This window comes from Glandiceps talaboti, chromosome 5 (genome assembly GCF_964340395.1).
Source record: "Glandiceps talaboti chromosome 5, keGlaTala1.1, whole genome shotgun sequence".
Lineage (NCBI taxonomy): Eukaryota > Metazoa > Hemichordata > Enteropneusta > Spengelidae > Glandiceps > Glandiceps talaboti.
In genome coordinates, this window is record NC_135553.1 from 18,550,817 (window position 1) to 18,568,573 (window position 17,757).

The 17,757-nt window shown below is 37.5% G+C and overlaps 1 protein-coding gene across 1 annotated transcript; it reads right to left on the reverse strand.

The window, feature by feature from the left end:
• Positions 1 to 3,991: 3,991 nt before the first annotated feature.
• LOC144435560 (noggin-2-like) lies at positions 3,992 to 6,937 on the reverse strand. Its single transcript, XM_078124146.1, has one exon. The coding sequence runs from the start codon at positions 6,359 to 6,361 to the stop codon at positions 5,591 to 5,593; it is 771 nt and encodes a 256-aa protein (XP_077980272.1). The 5' UTR covers positions 6,362 to 6,937; the 3' UTR covers positions 3,992 to 5,590.
• Between the last annotated feature and the right edge of the window lie 10,820 nt (positions 6,938 to 17,757).

Sequence of the window (17,757 nt, forward strand, 5' to 3'; positions counted from 1 at the left end):
GTGAACAAAGCTATCCCAGACTTGTGTACCGTCTAATGCTAGCAAAAAACCGTCTAAGGGACATTATGCAAATCGCTAATTCTGAGTAATAAGTCGATTTCGCCAAGAATGACAAATCTGCCAACCACTCTTTCATTAAATTGCGTTGGGTTGGGTTGAAAAACGACCTTGTCAAGAACGATATGTCGTGTCAGATGTAGTCACCGTAAAAAGCATCGCTAGTATTGAACATAGGACAGCAGAGAGGTGGTTTACGTACTATTGTGCAATAACAAATAGAAATGACACGTACCACGCCCTCAATGACCCTACATACTCAACATCGCATCTGGTAAGAAGACACCAGATAATCAATCGATGTCCCGCCGTGCTATTTGTAAACTTCATCGTATTCTTATGAAATATTTCCCAATTTCCGACTCATATGATCGCCCGGAGAATGACAGAACCTGATACGATTATTGCATACTTCGTGGAAGTCAAGTTATATCGTGGTTTCTATGGTGATACTATAAAGTGAAGTCACGTCAGATTAAGGTACATTTACGTCCGACTCGTCTCTCCAGGGAATTTGGAAAGGTTTGATTACACAGCTGGTTGGTGCAAGCTATGGCGCATGAGTTCAATTTTTTTCCCCCAAGCTAATAGCGTCACGTCTACTGTGTCATTGATAGAATTACTGTTTTGAAGCTCTCTCGTAAGTCTTGGTCAAAGGTCAGCAAGGTCAAAGGTCAACAGGCTAAACACGAAGCAAAGTATAGAGTGAATTTTTGCAAAACCAAAACTTTGCCTGTGATTCCAGAGTCTGTGTGACATATGTGATTTTATGTTCTGTGGAATGCTTATGGAGTATTTCAAACAAAGCGATAACATTGCGAACCTTCTGTCCTTACCCCCTTCGACTAGACGTCATCAGCAGACGATAATGGTTTCCCTATGTACGAGAAGTGGAGTACACTTTCAATCGTACTTTGAGACCTGTCTTGACTACTCTGGTATTGAGTAGATCCAGCGTTGATGTTAAACAGAAACACGTTCGGTGCACGAATAGTTATGCTTTATATTAGGTATTGGAACGAACTAAATATTACCTCCATGACGGTGGCCGATTGCCAAGTAAAAATTAAGTTATAGGCGTAATATGATTTAAAGTTGGCTTCTGGCCACCATCCCGGAGGTAAAGTTCGCTGAGAACACCAATTTGATGTATCGCGGTGTCTGAAAATGAAAAAAACAGTGATATGCGTGTATCTTGTACACACTGACATATGCTGCAATATAGCAAAAGAGACTCGTCGTTGGTTTGAGAGGATCTCTATAGATTTGAAATGAAAAAAAGACAAGTTTCTGGACTAAATCTAATGCAAAAACTGTCTGGAACAGCTAAATAACCAAACGTTGACTCATTCATTGTTCGATTACGGAGCTTTCAAAATATCGATTAACAAACTGTGATATGAAATACTGTATTGCGGTAGAATAATTGACAGACGAAAATCATTGGTTAGTGTAAGGGAGCCTTCAGTAATTACAGGTGGGGGGGGGGAGGCCGGGAGAACGGATGTCATATTTTACTAATTGGTTCTCGGGGAAGGTCATATTTTAGAAAATGGAATTATGGCAGCAGGGTCACATTTTTAGTTTGACTCATTGTGCTATCCAATTTTGCATTATTTTGTGATTTGGGCATCCCATCGCTGCCACCAATGTCACATAATCCACAACTATCACATCCCACCACTGAGAACAGATTCATTCAAATTGCTGCTGACGACCATGCAGTGAGTCAATTGTTAGTTGTGGTGTGAGGAGAGGTCAGTGGGTCTTTACAGGAGCGATAGTTATAGTATGCTTGTGTGTCAGTTCAATGAATTTAACAGGATAAAAATTGAAAAGTGTCGGAGGCGAAATTGTTGAAGACATAGGGTCTACTGTGATGAAATTGGACTAGTGCGGTAAGATAATGGGGATAGTATGGAGGAGCAGAGATGTTGACCTCAGTCCGGACAATGTCGATAGGGTATCTATATAGTCTTTTGGCATAAATTCCCTCCGATGGTAGTAGTGGGAAACAACCAATGCCTTTAAAGTTATCAATGTGGTGGCAGCGGTGGGATACTCTTTCCCATTGAATTTGAGACGTGTCCCTTTTCATGTCTGACAGCATTTCGACCCATGTGTTTGAAATATTTAAACCGGAGGAGGGTCATGTTTTAGAGAAAGGAAATTGATGGAGGAACAGGTTTTTTTTTTTTAGAAAAGGGAACCAAAAGGATGGTCACATTTTACGCAACAGACCGGGTTTGATTTCGCCCGGCCCTTCCCTTGTAATTACTGAATGCTCCCTAAGCATGAATTTTGTGTCAACACTGTTCCCGAAGAAGAGCTTTAGTGTCTGGTATTTCGATGTTAGTTTGTGCGACTACTTGAATGGCTAACCACAAATTGCTAACTATGGTTACAGATCTGACACTATACAATATTCATTTCATAACTACATTCAATTTGGCGGATTCTTTTTTTTTTAAAAGGATTCCCGCGGTTTTTTTTTTGGTCAGGCGGTAAATTAAAAGTTACATTTGGTGAAGATAATAAATGAAGACAAACACTCTCGATGTCACCGCATAATACATTTGTACTGTCAAATTTAACTTCAATAAATATTACACCCAACTATGTTATGTGGTGAATGAACAGACAGCTTGTCTGCTACTACACAACCACTTCTTATTGAACCTGTTGATGCTACCAATCCTTTTTTTTACTCGTTGGAGCAAGTAAATCCACCGAAATAAGCTTATGTATTTACAAAAGTAAAGTCCTTCTATCCGTAAACAAGAGAGCTCCGATGTTTTAGAATGGGCTAAAACGCTTACATCGCATATTTAGTAGTGTTACTATCCTAATACATTTATTGTCCTGAAAGTATTGACCGATGAAAGCCTCAACGGGATAAAGACATTTGCTTGCCTAAGGGCGGTTAGTTCCATTATCGACATTCAAGTCAGGCAATGCTCTACTATACGTACCCCTACTTGACTATGCGTGGTCTAAACAACCTCTTCATTATACCCGCCTCCCCGGAATCAAAGCCCATTCTACCATAAGCACCAAAGCTGACCGTACAGTGTAATCTTTACTCCTGGCTATTTTCATAATTAACGACGGCCTAGTAGCACTGATGCCGGGCAAACGAGCTCCACCCTCTAATCCCACCAATTTATCACAGTCATGCAATGGCTAGACACGCTATATAAAGACATGTGTAATAATGACAGATGAAGTTTCGACAAAAAATGTCAAATAAACTCTATCATAGATTTTACAGACAATATGTAACAACTTAAAAACTTAAAACACAACTTTAAATATAATTTTGAAACTATATTAGTGTTGACGTATCTTTGCTGGGACTTAAACATTGTTGATTTTAAGGTCACGTTATTAGTGGTAAGTTTTGGCATCTCAGTAAATTTGTCCCGTCCTTTATAACGACCGTTCCAATAGTTCTAACGGTGACCCATAAACACTTGCAACTGAAGTGGTGTTATTTTTGTGAAAAAATGGTAAATTTCAAACGCTGAATTTTAGAAACTGATAAAAACGACTTACTGGAAGCAGCCTGGGAAGCACGGGCTGTCACAATAGAGTGTACTGTATTAGCGTCGCGAGCACTGACTAAACCGGTAAACATTACTGGGGAACGAAGACTCCTCTTTGAAGAATTGGCAGCTTTTTATTTTTCAAATTCAAAACTCAATTTTGAATAGCTCTAAAGGGGAAACCAAACGTTGTACACGTGCATGAACAAGTCAACGGCATGTCTTTCTAATAATTTGTTTTGCCCTTAGTTATGTCTGTTTAGAAGCCACATTTTGATGAGCGAAACAATAGAATGAGCCTCCATTTATCTGCTTTCAATTTGTTTAATTCTTACCTTTTTTTCACTCCTGGCATGGATATATGTTAACATTAACAGCTACTAAATATGTGCATTTAATGGTTCTTTATTGCAATGCAAAGTAGTCGCAAGTAAAATTAAAAAAAACAACAACAACAAAGAAGACATTTTCTATCTGCTATAATCTCTTATTGTGTTTGCTAACCACACTGGTTGGTATTGGTAAGCGCAGTTGATGTAATATCAAAACCTCAGAGCTATGAGAGATGAGGTCACCACCCGCGACGATTGTACATGTAATACAGAACAACTATGAGTGGGAACGTCTGCACGAGTGTACAGAGAGATGATTGAACATATCCCGTCTACATTTCGCTTGGCTTCTAATTAAAGCCGCGTCAACGGTCCGTTTTCTGACAAATTTATTATCAGACCAAGTCATTCAAAACCATTCAGATCCTACTCTAATGAGTTGAAGAAAAAAAATTCGTTCGCAGATAGCAATCTGATTGTTCTCTAGCAAGCTACTGTCGTGGTCGAAGACCAAGCGTCGAAATTCCTACTATATTCACACGCGTTATCCACACTAAACATACTTTGAAACCTGGAGGAATGTCATTCAGTGAGCGGCGTCAAACAACTTGTTCCTTTACTACCCAACACTTATTTTTGAACATCGAAGAAGTTCTTATTCTCATTTATAAAATTACTATAATATGTGTCGGTCTATTTTTATGTGGTTCCTACATCCAGTCTGCAAAAAGCTACATTCTTTCCCATCAAATTTTACAAAACTGATTCGTTGCTATGTACATGAAACGCCAAAACATAAAAGGTAAGCCTTGTAAATATCGATCATTGGTCAAGCAATGAACCAAATCTAAATAGAGTTACTAGCACACATCAAGTTTGTTATAAAAAAAACTACGCGGTCCTTAAGTATGCCATGATCATCAGAGTATTTGTAATACCTAAACTCAACCCTATAACCACCAAGTAATTGTTTGATGGTCTGAAATCTTTCCATCTAAGCACAGCCACTATTATCAATTACCGTGTACTTACTACAAAACAAATAACATATATTCGAAGTTATTTTAAGCCGCCATATTAAAGCAAATCCGACAAGGCAGTTTATCACACACTAATAAACATGGCGATTCGGGAGAAAACAGTGATGTCAGTTGTTACATATGTTCCATATGTTAAGTACGGTGCTCTGTTTCAACATATGTGCACATACACACTGAGTGCCCGATGATTTCAATTACGATTCGTGTGCATATCTTCACGTAAAATATAGACTATGTTTATCTCTTCTTTCCGTCTTCCTGTGAGTTGACTTAACTGCTTGTTACTCTTGCAAGTTTAAAGTTTACTATTAAATTTAGAGGAACTTATCAAAATCGTTTGTTGGCATGGCAACGATGACACATGGATTGTAAATAGAAAAAAAAATAACTAAAGTTTTCGTAGTGTTTCACGCTTTCAATAAAAATCAGCTAGATAAAATTGGGTAACTTAACGAATGTTTCAAATATACTTTCCTAGTAAATCCTTTTAGTTTTAAAATTGGGATGTGAGTTGTAACCATGACAATATAAGGCTACATACAGTTCCTCTCCTTTCACACCATTCGAAAATTAAATGGTTTCAGGCAGAGTTTCTAATAGGGACGTACTCTTACTGTTATTTTTTTTCTTTGCAAGTGCAGGTACATTCCGACGTGACCGGGTAAGGTATTTTGATCCATTTGCACCTCATTTTCTTCTTAGTCCCCCTCTTCGAGCGATCCGGTTTTGGAGGCTTCGATGATTTTGATTTACAGTACCAACGCAGAAGGTATATTTCGGTGACTTTCCCAGGTTCGCATGTCATTCCTTCCGGCCAAGAACACGGTTGTCCGGCACACCGACCATGTTTTATCCAGTGTGGCCAGAAAAGTTGTCCTACGTTGACCCATTGGTGTTCGACGGCACACGAAGATTTCTGGATCAGCCATTTTTGCAATATATCCGCTGTGCTTTGCTCCATTTCCACCTCTCTGTTGTTCTCGTCGATATAAGTGAAGTTCAACATCGACGCCTGACTAATTAGTGAATCTTGAACCAAAGTAGTTTCTGGTGCCATTTTTTCATCAGGCTCTTCCATTGACATCCACATAGTATCAAGATCACGCCCCAGTTTCTTCTTAAGTTTCTTTGTACGAAGATCTCTCGCTTTTGGTTTAAGGTCCTCTTCGATAGTATCTAGCCCACCAATAATGGGTTGCGTTCTGTCACGACTGGGATCCAGGTACGGTGGTGATCCTTGGAGTGCTCGTAAACTTACTAAAGTGTCATCTTCGGCAGTATCGGCTTTATCCGCATGTTCTTTGGCTTGCGTATTCACAAATACATGCTGCAAGATTATCCAGAACAGGCAGACGGTGATTAAAACCCCTTGATTTCTTAGTGGCATGGTTTAAATATTCATTCGCATTTGGTGAGTGGGCAAATGTGGTGTGTAGACTAATCAAGTACAGGTTAACCAGCCACCGTGTGAATAAGACTAGCGTTAGTCCACAATAAGCATGTCGATACTCTTTTAAACAGTGCAGTGCCGTAATGTCTGCAACGCTCCTTTTAAAAATAGACGCTAGGATACCGGGCAAAGCCTTTATCTATATGTACACGTATATCTACTGGGTGAGAAACCAATAGAAATCGGCAACACTAATGATGAACTGTGCTCTTGCCACAGACAAACATAAATTAATCGGCAATATAGATGGACTGTTGATAACCTTGTACGTAGACCAAGGCGACGAGACTCAGCTCATAAGAGTGAGTGTTCTTTAGTATGACACCGTTATTGCCAAAGCATTCACCGTAACGTATCACTAAGTAGCATTTGTAGTGTATAAGTTTGGTAGAACTATGTCCATTTAAAGCGCTCTACTTCTCAGTCCATGACTTCACAAGTTGGCTTCAACGGAGCAACGTTGCGATGCACCCAAGGCTCTTCCTAGACTGCCACTCTCACATACCATATCCAAGCATTCGTCACGTGGTTGCCAGTTTACATGTAAAGGTCATGTCATTCCAATTCGTCAGCTAAGTACCGCCGGCATCGAGTCAATGGAGAAAAGTTGCTATGAATAAATTAGACGCCTACTACCAAGCACTTAGACTGATTATATGCACCGAACACACGGATCACCAAGACAAACGTATTCAAATGTCAAAAGACACGTATAATTTTTATTGGACGGGAACTCTCTAAACATTAACGAATCCAAGACAAACAACTTTTTTTTGTATATGCTAACTATTTCGAATTCTGAATGTCAAATTGCATTTGTAAACGGTTTATGGTTAATAGCATAATGGAAATATGGAAAGATGAATTATGGGACAAACTGCTTTACCGAAAGTCATATCGTGGGAGTTAAAAAGATTTGAGAAGTTAAGATCAAGATATATAGCTACACTGACCTTTGATGGTATATCGTTTAAATGAAATAGATGAGAGATTACATCCCCAATATTTCACCCAGGGATATTTGATACATAACTCACACAAATTCACGTGGATTACATAAACATGATATGCAGTGGGATACATTTCCATTTTCCTGTCTACACATAACACGTACAGCCAGAGGACCACAATGAAATGACACTTTGTGTACTCGAACATGGGGTTCCATTTACAGACTGTGATACTTTATGTAATGTAGTTAACAATCTAGAAAGTTAAACAATCATGGGTATGTATGTATGTATGTATGTATGTATGTATGTATGTATGTATGTATGTATGTATGTATGTATGTATGTATGTATGTATGTATGTATGTATGTGTGTGTGTGTGTGTGCGTGTGTGCGTGCGTGCGTGAGTGAGTGCGTGCGTGCGTGCGTGCATGTATGTATGTATGTATGTATGTATGTATGTATGTAGATAGGTAGGTAGGTATGTATGTAGTTAGGTAGGTAGGTTGTCGGTCTAGATAGGTAGGTAGAGGGGAGGGAGGTTTCTCTTAAACTGAATTGCTTAAATGACAGTTTCATAAATTCTAGAATGACAGAACAGAAAAATATAATTTTTGCATAACATTTTCAAAATCCTTCAATGATTCTTAATATGAATATCAATTATAACTGAAGTGTGGGAGTTGCGTATAAACTATCAAAAGATGTAGATGGTGTAAATATTTGTAATAAACGTTTTAAAATGATGCTACATACTAATATCTCAGACCATTAAAGTGATCCGAGTTAATACATAGCTGACACCATTGCGTGTAAAACTGAAACACTGGCTCTATCAATGTCATGACGTCACATTTTTACTAAGCCGTACCGGGAAGTTCTCATATATATATATACTCGAGATGGTCATCAAACTCTCATCTTAGCATGCTTAGGAAGAACACGTCATCATGTACACCTTAATGACTGCTAGAGTACAGACATCAAAAGAGCCATTAAGGTATTAACATACACCAGAAAGAATTAACTAGCACTGTCAATTCACTTGTATCCTCAGCTTTCAAACCATACAATTGACACCTTTTACAATTCCCCTCCGATCGTTTTCACATTTCCTTAAAAGAGGAATTTCGAGGCCATTTATGTGAAAGCGTTTTTTCATCTATGTTTGTTTTCTAAAAAGAGAAGAAGAAAGGGCTACTCATTTAACTTTCATTGCTTTGCTCTATCTCTTTCATTGGTTATTCTTACTACATACGTAGCGTCATAGGACGTTCTCACAAGCCAGCTTCATTTCCCAACGAGCGAGCGCGTTTTAGTTTACCCCTGTGGAAATGTTGTAGAAATGTTCACGCCCACTGGTTTGGTGTTGAGTCCGAAATCCCATTTTAGACAAATTTAGTCTAAAAGTATCGTTGTAACTTAACCCTCAACCCCATTTTAGCCCGAGTGAGATCACTTACTAGATAATCCCATTTTAGACTATCCTCCCCAAATAACTTCATTTACTAGAGTATTACATCAACTACTCCTCGGGGGTTCGTAATGAATGTATCATCAAAATATCACTGACATTGTTTCTTGACTACGCAAGAAGTTACATATATATCTTCGAAAACGTGACATATTTCCTGAGCTACATGTCGACGGATTATGTACATAACATGGCCGTACCAGAAATGTTGCTATAACATCACCCTTATAAATTTAATACAAACCAGAGGTTGAGGTTTTTGCATTAAAATACAGAAAATGTAAAACTATACAATACATGTTACATGTTACAAGTTGGAGGGGTACTGTGTGTGTGTGTGTGTGTGTGTGTGTGTGTGTGTGTGTGTGTGTGTGGGTTACTTGTGACCGTTTGTTATATGACTTAGGTTGACGCTATTTTTCTTTCATGTTTCTCATTACTTTTTCATGGCAACTATAGGTCGGTCGGTCGGTCGATTTTTTTTTAAAAAAAGAAAAAAGTAAAGCAATAAAAAAATCATCTTCAACCTATCTTCTTTTTATTGGATTCCTCGTAACAAGCCCTTTCCTCTACACAACTGGCATGTTCTCAGTCTCCCCGGCCTACTTGAATAATTTCCGTCATCAAAGAAATGCTCTGTTCGTGAACAAGTGTCGTCGTCACCGTTATGACTGCAGGTGACGCTGACAGTCCCCAGACACTTCCTTATTCGTGCCAGAGAAGGCAGCTGTTCCACAATTAGGGCGGGCGAAAATTTAAAAAAAAATGCGTTAAAAAAAAAATTGATGTCGAAGGTGAAAATTTGGGGTCGGTCGGGTCGGTGAAATAGACAAAAATAGGATCACCCTTTACTGAAATGCCTGAGAATTACAACTAAAATAACTCCAAGTTGCAGAATGTTAATGATTTGGCGACAGTGAATGTGACAGAAGAGCCTAACGACGTGATCGTAACTAGGACGCCAGGAAGAGGGGTACTGACAATCAAGGCGAGACGAAGTGTAGATATTAAGACACCGGCAGTTTGATTAGATTTAATACTTGAAATTAAATAGAACACGGTCAGATTGAAATATCGACAACTTTTTACCAAAACAGCGCCAGTGCTTTCCTCTGAAATTTGTGAGACTTGGAAGACTTGAATTTATTATCCCCTTGACCTTGATACTTATCATTCGGATCATACCACACTGCTGTATGACAGACATGACAGTGTTTCAAGAATTTCTCTGCAATAGGCCTGTGAGATCGAACAGTCTATACGCTAACGTCTAAGTAGGTGGTCGGTATACACTAAAGCTGTACACCATCTGTAGAATCACGTATATAGATTGACTATGTATGGGCCACACTGCACTTTTTACATAACACAGGGAGGGCACAACAACATTCGACAATAAGGTGATTTGTAAAATAGCAATCACCAAATCAGATATATTTTAGCTGATCATGAGTAAATTTACTGAAAACTTGCCAGTGACGTGTAACAAACAAATTTGAATAGATAACTGTAGTCATCTACACATATACATTATTATTAAGGTGAACTGTAGCCATAGGCCTACCTTCAGTCAGCTAGGCAGACTGAGATGTGGTGATACTTGATCCACGTAAAGTGTTCAGATTAATCGTCTTGGATGCCCCTCCTCCTTCCACCCCGACCACCACCACCACCACCACCACCACCACCACCACCACCACCACCACCACCACCACCACTATTGCGACCACTACCATTTCCACCACCACCCACCACCACCACACCACCACATCACCCCACCACCATCGCCTCCCCCTTCCCACCACCACCACCACCACCACCATCACCACCACCTCCAACAACAACAACAACAACAACAACAACAACAACAACAACAACAATGACATCATCATCATCATCATCATCATCATCATCATCATTGCCACCACCACATCACCCCACCACCATCGCCTCCCCCTTCCCACCACCACCACCACCACCACCACCACCACCACCAACAACAACAACAACAACAACAACAAATGATAGTAACAGCACATCAAAGCTATCAATGATATCAAGATATCAATTATTATTGGAATGCCACCAATAAGAATTAGACCCTCCTAGAGTAAAATATAAACACCCCCCCCCCCAATCTCCAATGATATATTGTTCAAAGGTAGAAAATATGCGACTTAATTCTAGTTGGAAATTAAAACTTGCAAACCTTGAAAGTTTTAGGACTCGGTGTTCTATTTATATTCAGACAGCACCTGATACCGAGACAAAACAACTTATGATATGTCACCATATGTATAGCATAGTGAAATCGAAGGTTATAATCACAGTAGAAGAACGGCGGTATTGTTGTTCGATATTTGGCGTTATATTTACTCAAAACTTGAAAACATCATACTCAATGTTACATTGCAATTGCAAATATTGTCGCTTGATGACGCCAACAGTTCTGCTCATTTTGATCACTGACAATGTTGTGTTTGAAAACTGTTACAGCACAAACTAAAATAAGTCATTGGTTCAAAATATAGAAAAACACTATCAGAATGTTTATCAAGTACACAGACGATTATCTGTTCTGTGCCCACGTGATATTATTAAAGCTATGTCTGTATGTACAATATTTTACTCTACTTGATACCGCTGTTGAAATTCTACGATAACGTAACATTCCTCCATTCCGTCAATATATATATTTTATCTCAAAGACCCCGTTGTACGTTTGTAGCTCATATCACACTTGTGTGCATTTTATATTCAATAATTACAGTGTGTATGTCTCAAACTTACCATACCGACAGTTACCATGGTGCAACATCCATTCATCACATGTGTGAGTAAGATTTTTTTTTTTTTTTTTAGGGGGGGGGGTATTATGAATATTCACTTCACAAAAATTGTGTATTTCTCAAAAGGTTTGAGAATTTTTATTTTTTTTGGTGCCAATTCAGGTACTGCCACAGTGTTTTTTAAAACAACGTTTATTATGTCATTCCGCGTAAATCATCACATATTGCCAGATCTGTTTCTCTCGCCTAAAATATTGGAGGGGGGGGGGGACTCAGGAAAATAAGCTAATCAACCGCATCTTCTTTACCAAGAGCTGTATAATGCCATTAATGGTGACGGCGTCGCTTAGTCAAACAGAAATATCCAGTGACGCGACATGTCATATAAACGCCGTCTCGATTTTATCAGCCGTGAAATCATATTAAACAAATAAACGTATTCACGAGCAATGAATATGTCTGCTCGCTTCAGTATTGTCTCGAAGCAACTAACCGAATCCACAGGAAATGGCAAATTATGTTCTTCATCCGTCTCAAGATCTTATTTATCCAATAATTGGTATCTGGAGACCACTAGAATGTATTCAGAGTAGACAGTAATTGTGTTTAATAATAGGCAACCAGGTCGTCTCTCATAACTGCTTATTTTCTTTCCATTAAATACAAACCACAAGAAATATAACAAATGCTTAGGTATTTTCCTAAAAGTATTTGTTGCCTTCAATCAGAAACACGCACAGTTTAGAGATCGGCTGTTATGGTTGATTTGCTCGAAAAAATAGCAAAAAAAAATATCCTTGACCTCAATTTTGGTGTGAGTATTAACCCCTCGAACTTACTTATTTTCCCCCGTTCTATTCGTACACATGGTTGTCGCTGTTGATAGCTATTTTTCATTTATTTACTTTATTCACAATATATACTTCGCATGGTTAGTTTTCCCATTTACATGTATTTAATGAATGTATGTTGAAAATGTGGCAATGCTTGAACTAAAATAAACTTAAAAAGACAGAAATTAGCAAGAAGTTCTAACTAGTTTGTACTGAAATACAAGTGTAGTTTAGTTTAGTTTAGTTTAGGCGGTAAAGCAAACAGAGCCAAAACACAAATTTAAACATAACTTTGGCCTGACTATACGTTCCTGACTCCCTGCATTACATACTGATTGTGAGGATATAGTTTTGTAAACGCAACCTCTAACAACCCTCCCAAACAATAACAAAAAAGCAAACAAACAAGCAAACAAACAAACAAACAAACAAACAAACAAACAAATAAATAAACAAACAAACAAACAAACAACTCAACATTCTAAGCACGACCTTAAATATGCTAATTGGGTAGGACAACGTTTAAAAGTATCATTTTGAAAATACTCTGATTCCTTAGCCCGCCCTGAACTTGTCATAAACATGATGGCAAGAAGTTGTATACTGACCGACTACTAGTTAATTGTACTAGCTCCCATTGAAAATCTACATCTAGGCATGCGCCTTCCAATTAAAGCCTATACGTTATGGTGTCCTAGTCTGAAATGGGGTGTGCTCTTTGCACTAAATTTTGTTTTGAAAAGTTCATACTGAAGATTCACCTAAATCTAAACGTATTTATGTGTTTGTTTGAAAAAGGGATAGGGATTTTGCCTTTTGCCTCGGCCAGCAAGCTATTAAAAGTGAGTACCCCTCTGTTAACCCCAATGTGGAAGCTCAGAGGAAAGTCGAAGGTAGGAGAAGCCTACGTGAAAACAAATTTAAACAACTGGTGACATGTTTCCCCCCATGCACTAATTATCATGACACTAAAAAAACAGTCATGCGAATCGTTTGACCAGTAATTGAATTGATGGAGATCACGTGATGAAGACATTCAAGGATTGTAGTATATCATTGACACTGCTACCGCTATGAACTGAGAAAAAGAAGAAGATTTCAAGTGGGGAAATTTCTTCATGCTTGCCCTGGAATGGGCACTGAAGATATAGTATGTCTGCATGTGTGAAGTAGACATACATGTACTTAGTATATTGGGCAGAATCAACCGAATCATTCACTTCTGTTCTGGAGAAAGACATGCACAAAAGGTAAATCAACTTGATGATGAATAGTGAAATCAGCAAAGTTATAGATTATGAATTCACAAATTGTTGGATATAAATGTGTACAAGAATCTCTACGTAATACAATATGGAAATGAAGATAATGAAGAAGGGGGGGGGGGCCGGGGGTAGGGGTGGGAGGATGAGCTGAGTGGAATGGGTTGAGGGGAGAGCAATGAGAAATAAAAATATCAACAGTAAAACAAAATCTAATGTGCATTTCATACTATAAATCCTATTTCCATTTTAGATTTTCTTATTTTAGTATAACCGTCTCCCAAATCAAACGTTGCCATGGTGATACAAAACCGACTTAATGATATTTGTTACGCAACCTATTAGGTGAATAGAGTACGTTGCTATGGTAGCACAGAATTGTTTTTATCGAAACAGTTTCTTGATGCGTGTAGAACTAATGTGTTAAAAGTTTACTTGAGGAAAAAAACTCATGGCTATAATTGATATTTCTTAAGAGCCTGCTTCGAAAAAAGGGACAAGTCATGAAAGTGTAATTCACTCATGATCAATTACTTAAAATATTTCCCCGATAGATTATGTGATTCATTTATGTAATAATGAATTTATATATTGAGTTAAGTCATCGCCAAAACCATTATTTTCCGATCGGGGTTTTCAGAAGCCGGAACTACGTCATCGCTTGGTCATTTTGTAATAGGGTTAAGTGAGCTTTTCATTCGATGACGTCATAGAGTGATGACGAATTTGAATGAGTCAAAGCTATTGAGTAGCCAGCTGTCGATTTTAATACCTTCATCGATCTCAGGAGTATTTTACGTGGGCTGTGATAATATTAGTTTCTTGTTAAATATGCAGAATAACTTGATGTCTTCCGTACGCAAAATTGCCGTTTTTTTTGTAATTAACTAACTTCTGAGCAAACATTACCTTTTAGTATTTGCATATTGCTTAAGGTAAATAATGATTCTTGGAGTAACATAGTGATTAATAACTTCAACATTGCAATATCCATCAATTTTCTATTTTTAAACTTTCAATTTCCTAACACCCAAAGCCATTTTCTTCGATCTAATTAATGTTATAATTCATAATTCTTATTAATTTTACAATTTATATTTCTGACATATCAATGCACCAATTAATCAACTAATCAATCAATCAATTGATCCATCGATCGTTTGATAAATCAATAAAATGACATATGAATAGATTTAATACATATACGAAGTTGATAATCTTGAATTTGATATAATACTATATGTTGCCATGACTACTGGTTCTGCTTTTAACAATCTACAACTGTCTGGGCGATGGCATTATGTTTACATAGTCGAGTTCAAATTCAGTGGTTCAATCACGAGACGACTTAGTAACTTGATCTTTAAGTTCTTAAAATATGTACGTGGTAAAGTTAAAATTCAGGGTTCAGTGGTGGCGAAAATTGTTGTAATAATGAACTTGATCGGCATTTATTACATTTCTAGGACACCGGCCTAAGTGCATTTTACGACTCAGAATATTTGTTAAACGTGAGTAACTTAAAAATACTTGTTTTTGTATGCAATCATGCAATTTAATGGAGTACATTGATAATAATAATAATTATCATTTTTATTTCGAGAACGAAATATATAACATCATACAAAATAACGATTTACAAAATATTTACAAGAAGACACAAAAAGACAGAAAAGGATACATAGGATACATAGTTCATTTGATTTGATGTTGTCTCATGTACAAGCTGGAGTTACTTTCTTTGATCTTTTCAACACTAGATGGCGCTCTACTCAATATCACGCTACTACTAATTACAAGGATTTTTAGAGGGCGAAATAGTTCCCCAATATTAAAAATTAAATAAAAGATCCTCTTTGGTGTTTGTCTTTGATGTTTACAATACAATACAATACAATACAATACAATACAATACAATACAATACAATACAATACAATACAATACAATACAATACAATACAATACAATACAATACAATACAATACAATACGATAAAATACGATACGATACAATACAATACAATACAATGCAATACAATGTAATGCAATACAACACAATACAATGCAATGCAATACAACACAACACAACACAATACAATGCAACACAATACACTAAACAACACTAAAATGCAATGCAATACAATACAATACAATGCAATACGATACAAGACGATCTATTTTATTACTCTCAGAGGGAGAACTGAAATGTCTATTTTGAAACATACAAAAATGACAAACATTATGTAGAAAACAAACAAACAAAGCAATGCTATGAACAAATTAAAATAATACATACATAGACTTTGACCAAAATAAATAAATAATTACAGATAAAAAGTAGACACTTGGTCAACCTAATCATCCATCAAAATTGGTTACAGCTTTTGGGATCAAATAAACGTTGCGTATGACACGTGTACATAGCTATCACAGTCACAGTGAAAGAGTGCACGTGGCTGCTATATTCTGACCACAGGGCGCCCATACCAGGAACCGCGTTACAAACAAACAAACAAACAAACAAACAAGCAAGCAAGCAAACAAACAAACAAACAAACAAACAAACAGACAAAGCAAACAAACAAACAAGCAAACAAACAAACAAAACAAACAAACAAACAAACAAACAACCAAGCAAGCAAGCAAGCAAACAAACAAATAAGCAAGCATGCAAACAAACGACAAATAACCAAATAAATAAATAAAGATAGACAAAGAAAAAGATATTCATGGATGTATACTAGATATGTTTTTATACTCATCCGTGTGTGTTTGTATGATGAGTGTAAACATATCTAGTTATACCCCATGAACATGTTTGTTTGTTTGTTTGTTTATTTATTTATTTTTTAGTATATTTGTAGCGTGTTTCCTTGTTTGTAACTCGGTTCCTGGGCTCCCTGTGTTATGACTGTTGACTGATCGAACAATTGTTGCAACAGCACAACTCCGTAGACATACAGTGTTGCGTGGAAAGTTGAGAATAGTGACAATTGCGGAACTGTGTTTTTTTTTTTTTTTTTTTTTTTTTTAAGCTTATACTTATTTACATGTTGTAAGCTGAAAACTGCATCATGGGATGAGGCCAGCTGCATCGACAAAACATGCCAGTAAGTCTTTGAAAAGTTTCGATGAAAGTAACAATATCGTCAAGACCTGACACAAGTGGTACAACCGTTATCACTGTTGATTTGAAATTACTGCGATCATGTCTTTGTATCAGTGTGAATAATTAAAAAAAAATGACCGAATAACCTTCTTCTTACCACATGTATAATTATCTTACAGCAGACAAGAGGATGCAATCCAAAATGAAAACAAACAATCCTTCCGTTTGTTTACATAGCAGTACAAGGCTAGGCATGGACATCATATGTTCAATGTATGTATTTGTGGAAACTGCACACTGCTGTATGGGTCATCTTTATCTGTGAGCGAACCCATGATGATCTATGATCTTAGTTTGTAAGTGTGATAAGGAGAAGTCATCGCCGTAAACTATGTGCGTGCAAAGCCTCTTTTACGGCACCATCCAAGACACACCGCCAACAGTACATATTTCGTTGCTTCAGCAGAAATAGGAGATCTGGGTTGCCAGGATGAGGATAAGACCCAGGGGAGAAGACTTCTTTGCATCATCAAATGACAGGAAAACATTGTAATTATTGTGTCTGTCTGTCTGTCTGTCTGTCTGTCTGTCTGTCTGTCTGTCTGTCTGTCTGTCTGTCTGTCTGTCTGTCTGTCTGTCTGTCTGTCTGTGTTTATTTATATGTTTGTTTTGTGTGTTTTCGTAAACATAACTAATCAAGCCTGAGCCCCCTTTGGTTATATATGTAACATACCTCTGATGCAAGACCTTCATTGAAACATAAATTTACGCTAAATGCATACCCGGGTGCACAGGCGCTTAGCGGAGAACTACGATATATCGATAGTGAGACCGTCTGGCCGAACTTCGAACCCGAAGGGCGAGCTCGCGTGATGCTGGGACATATAGTCCCTCTACAACTTACAAGTACATTCTA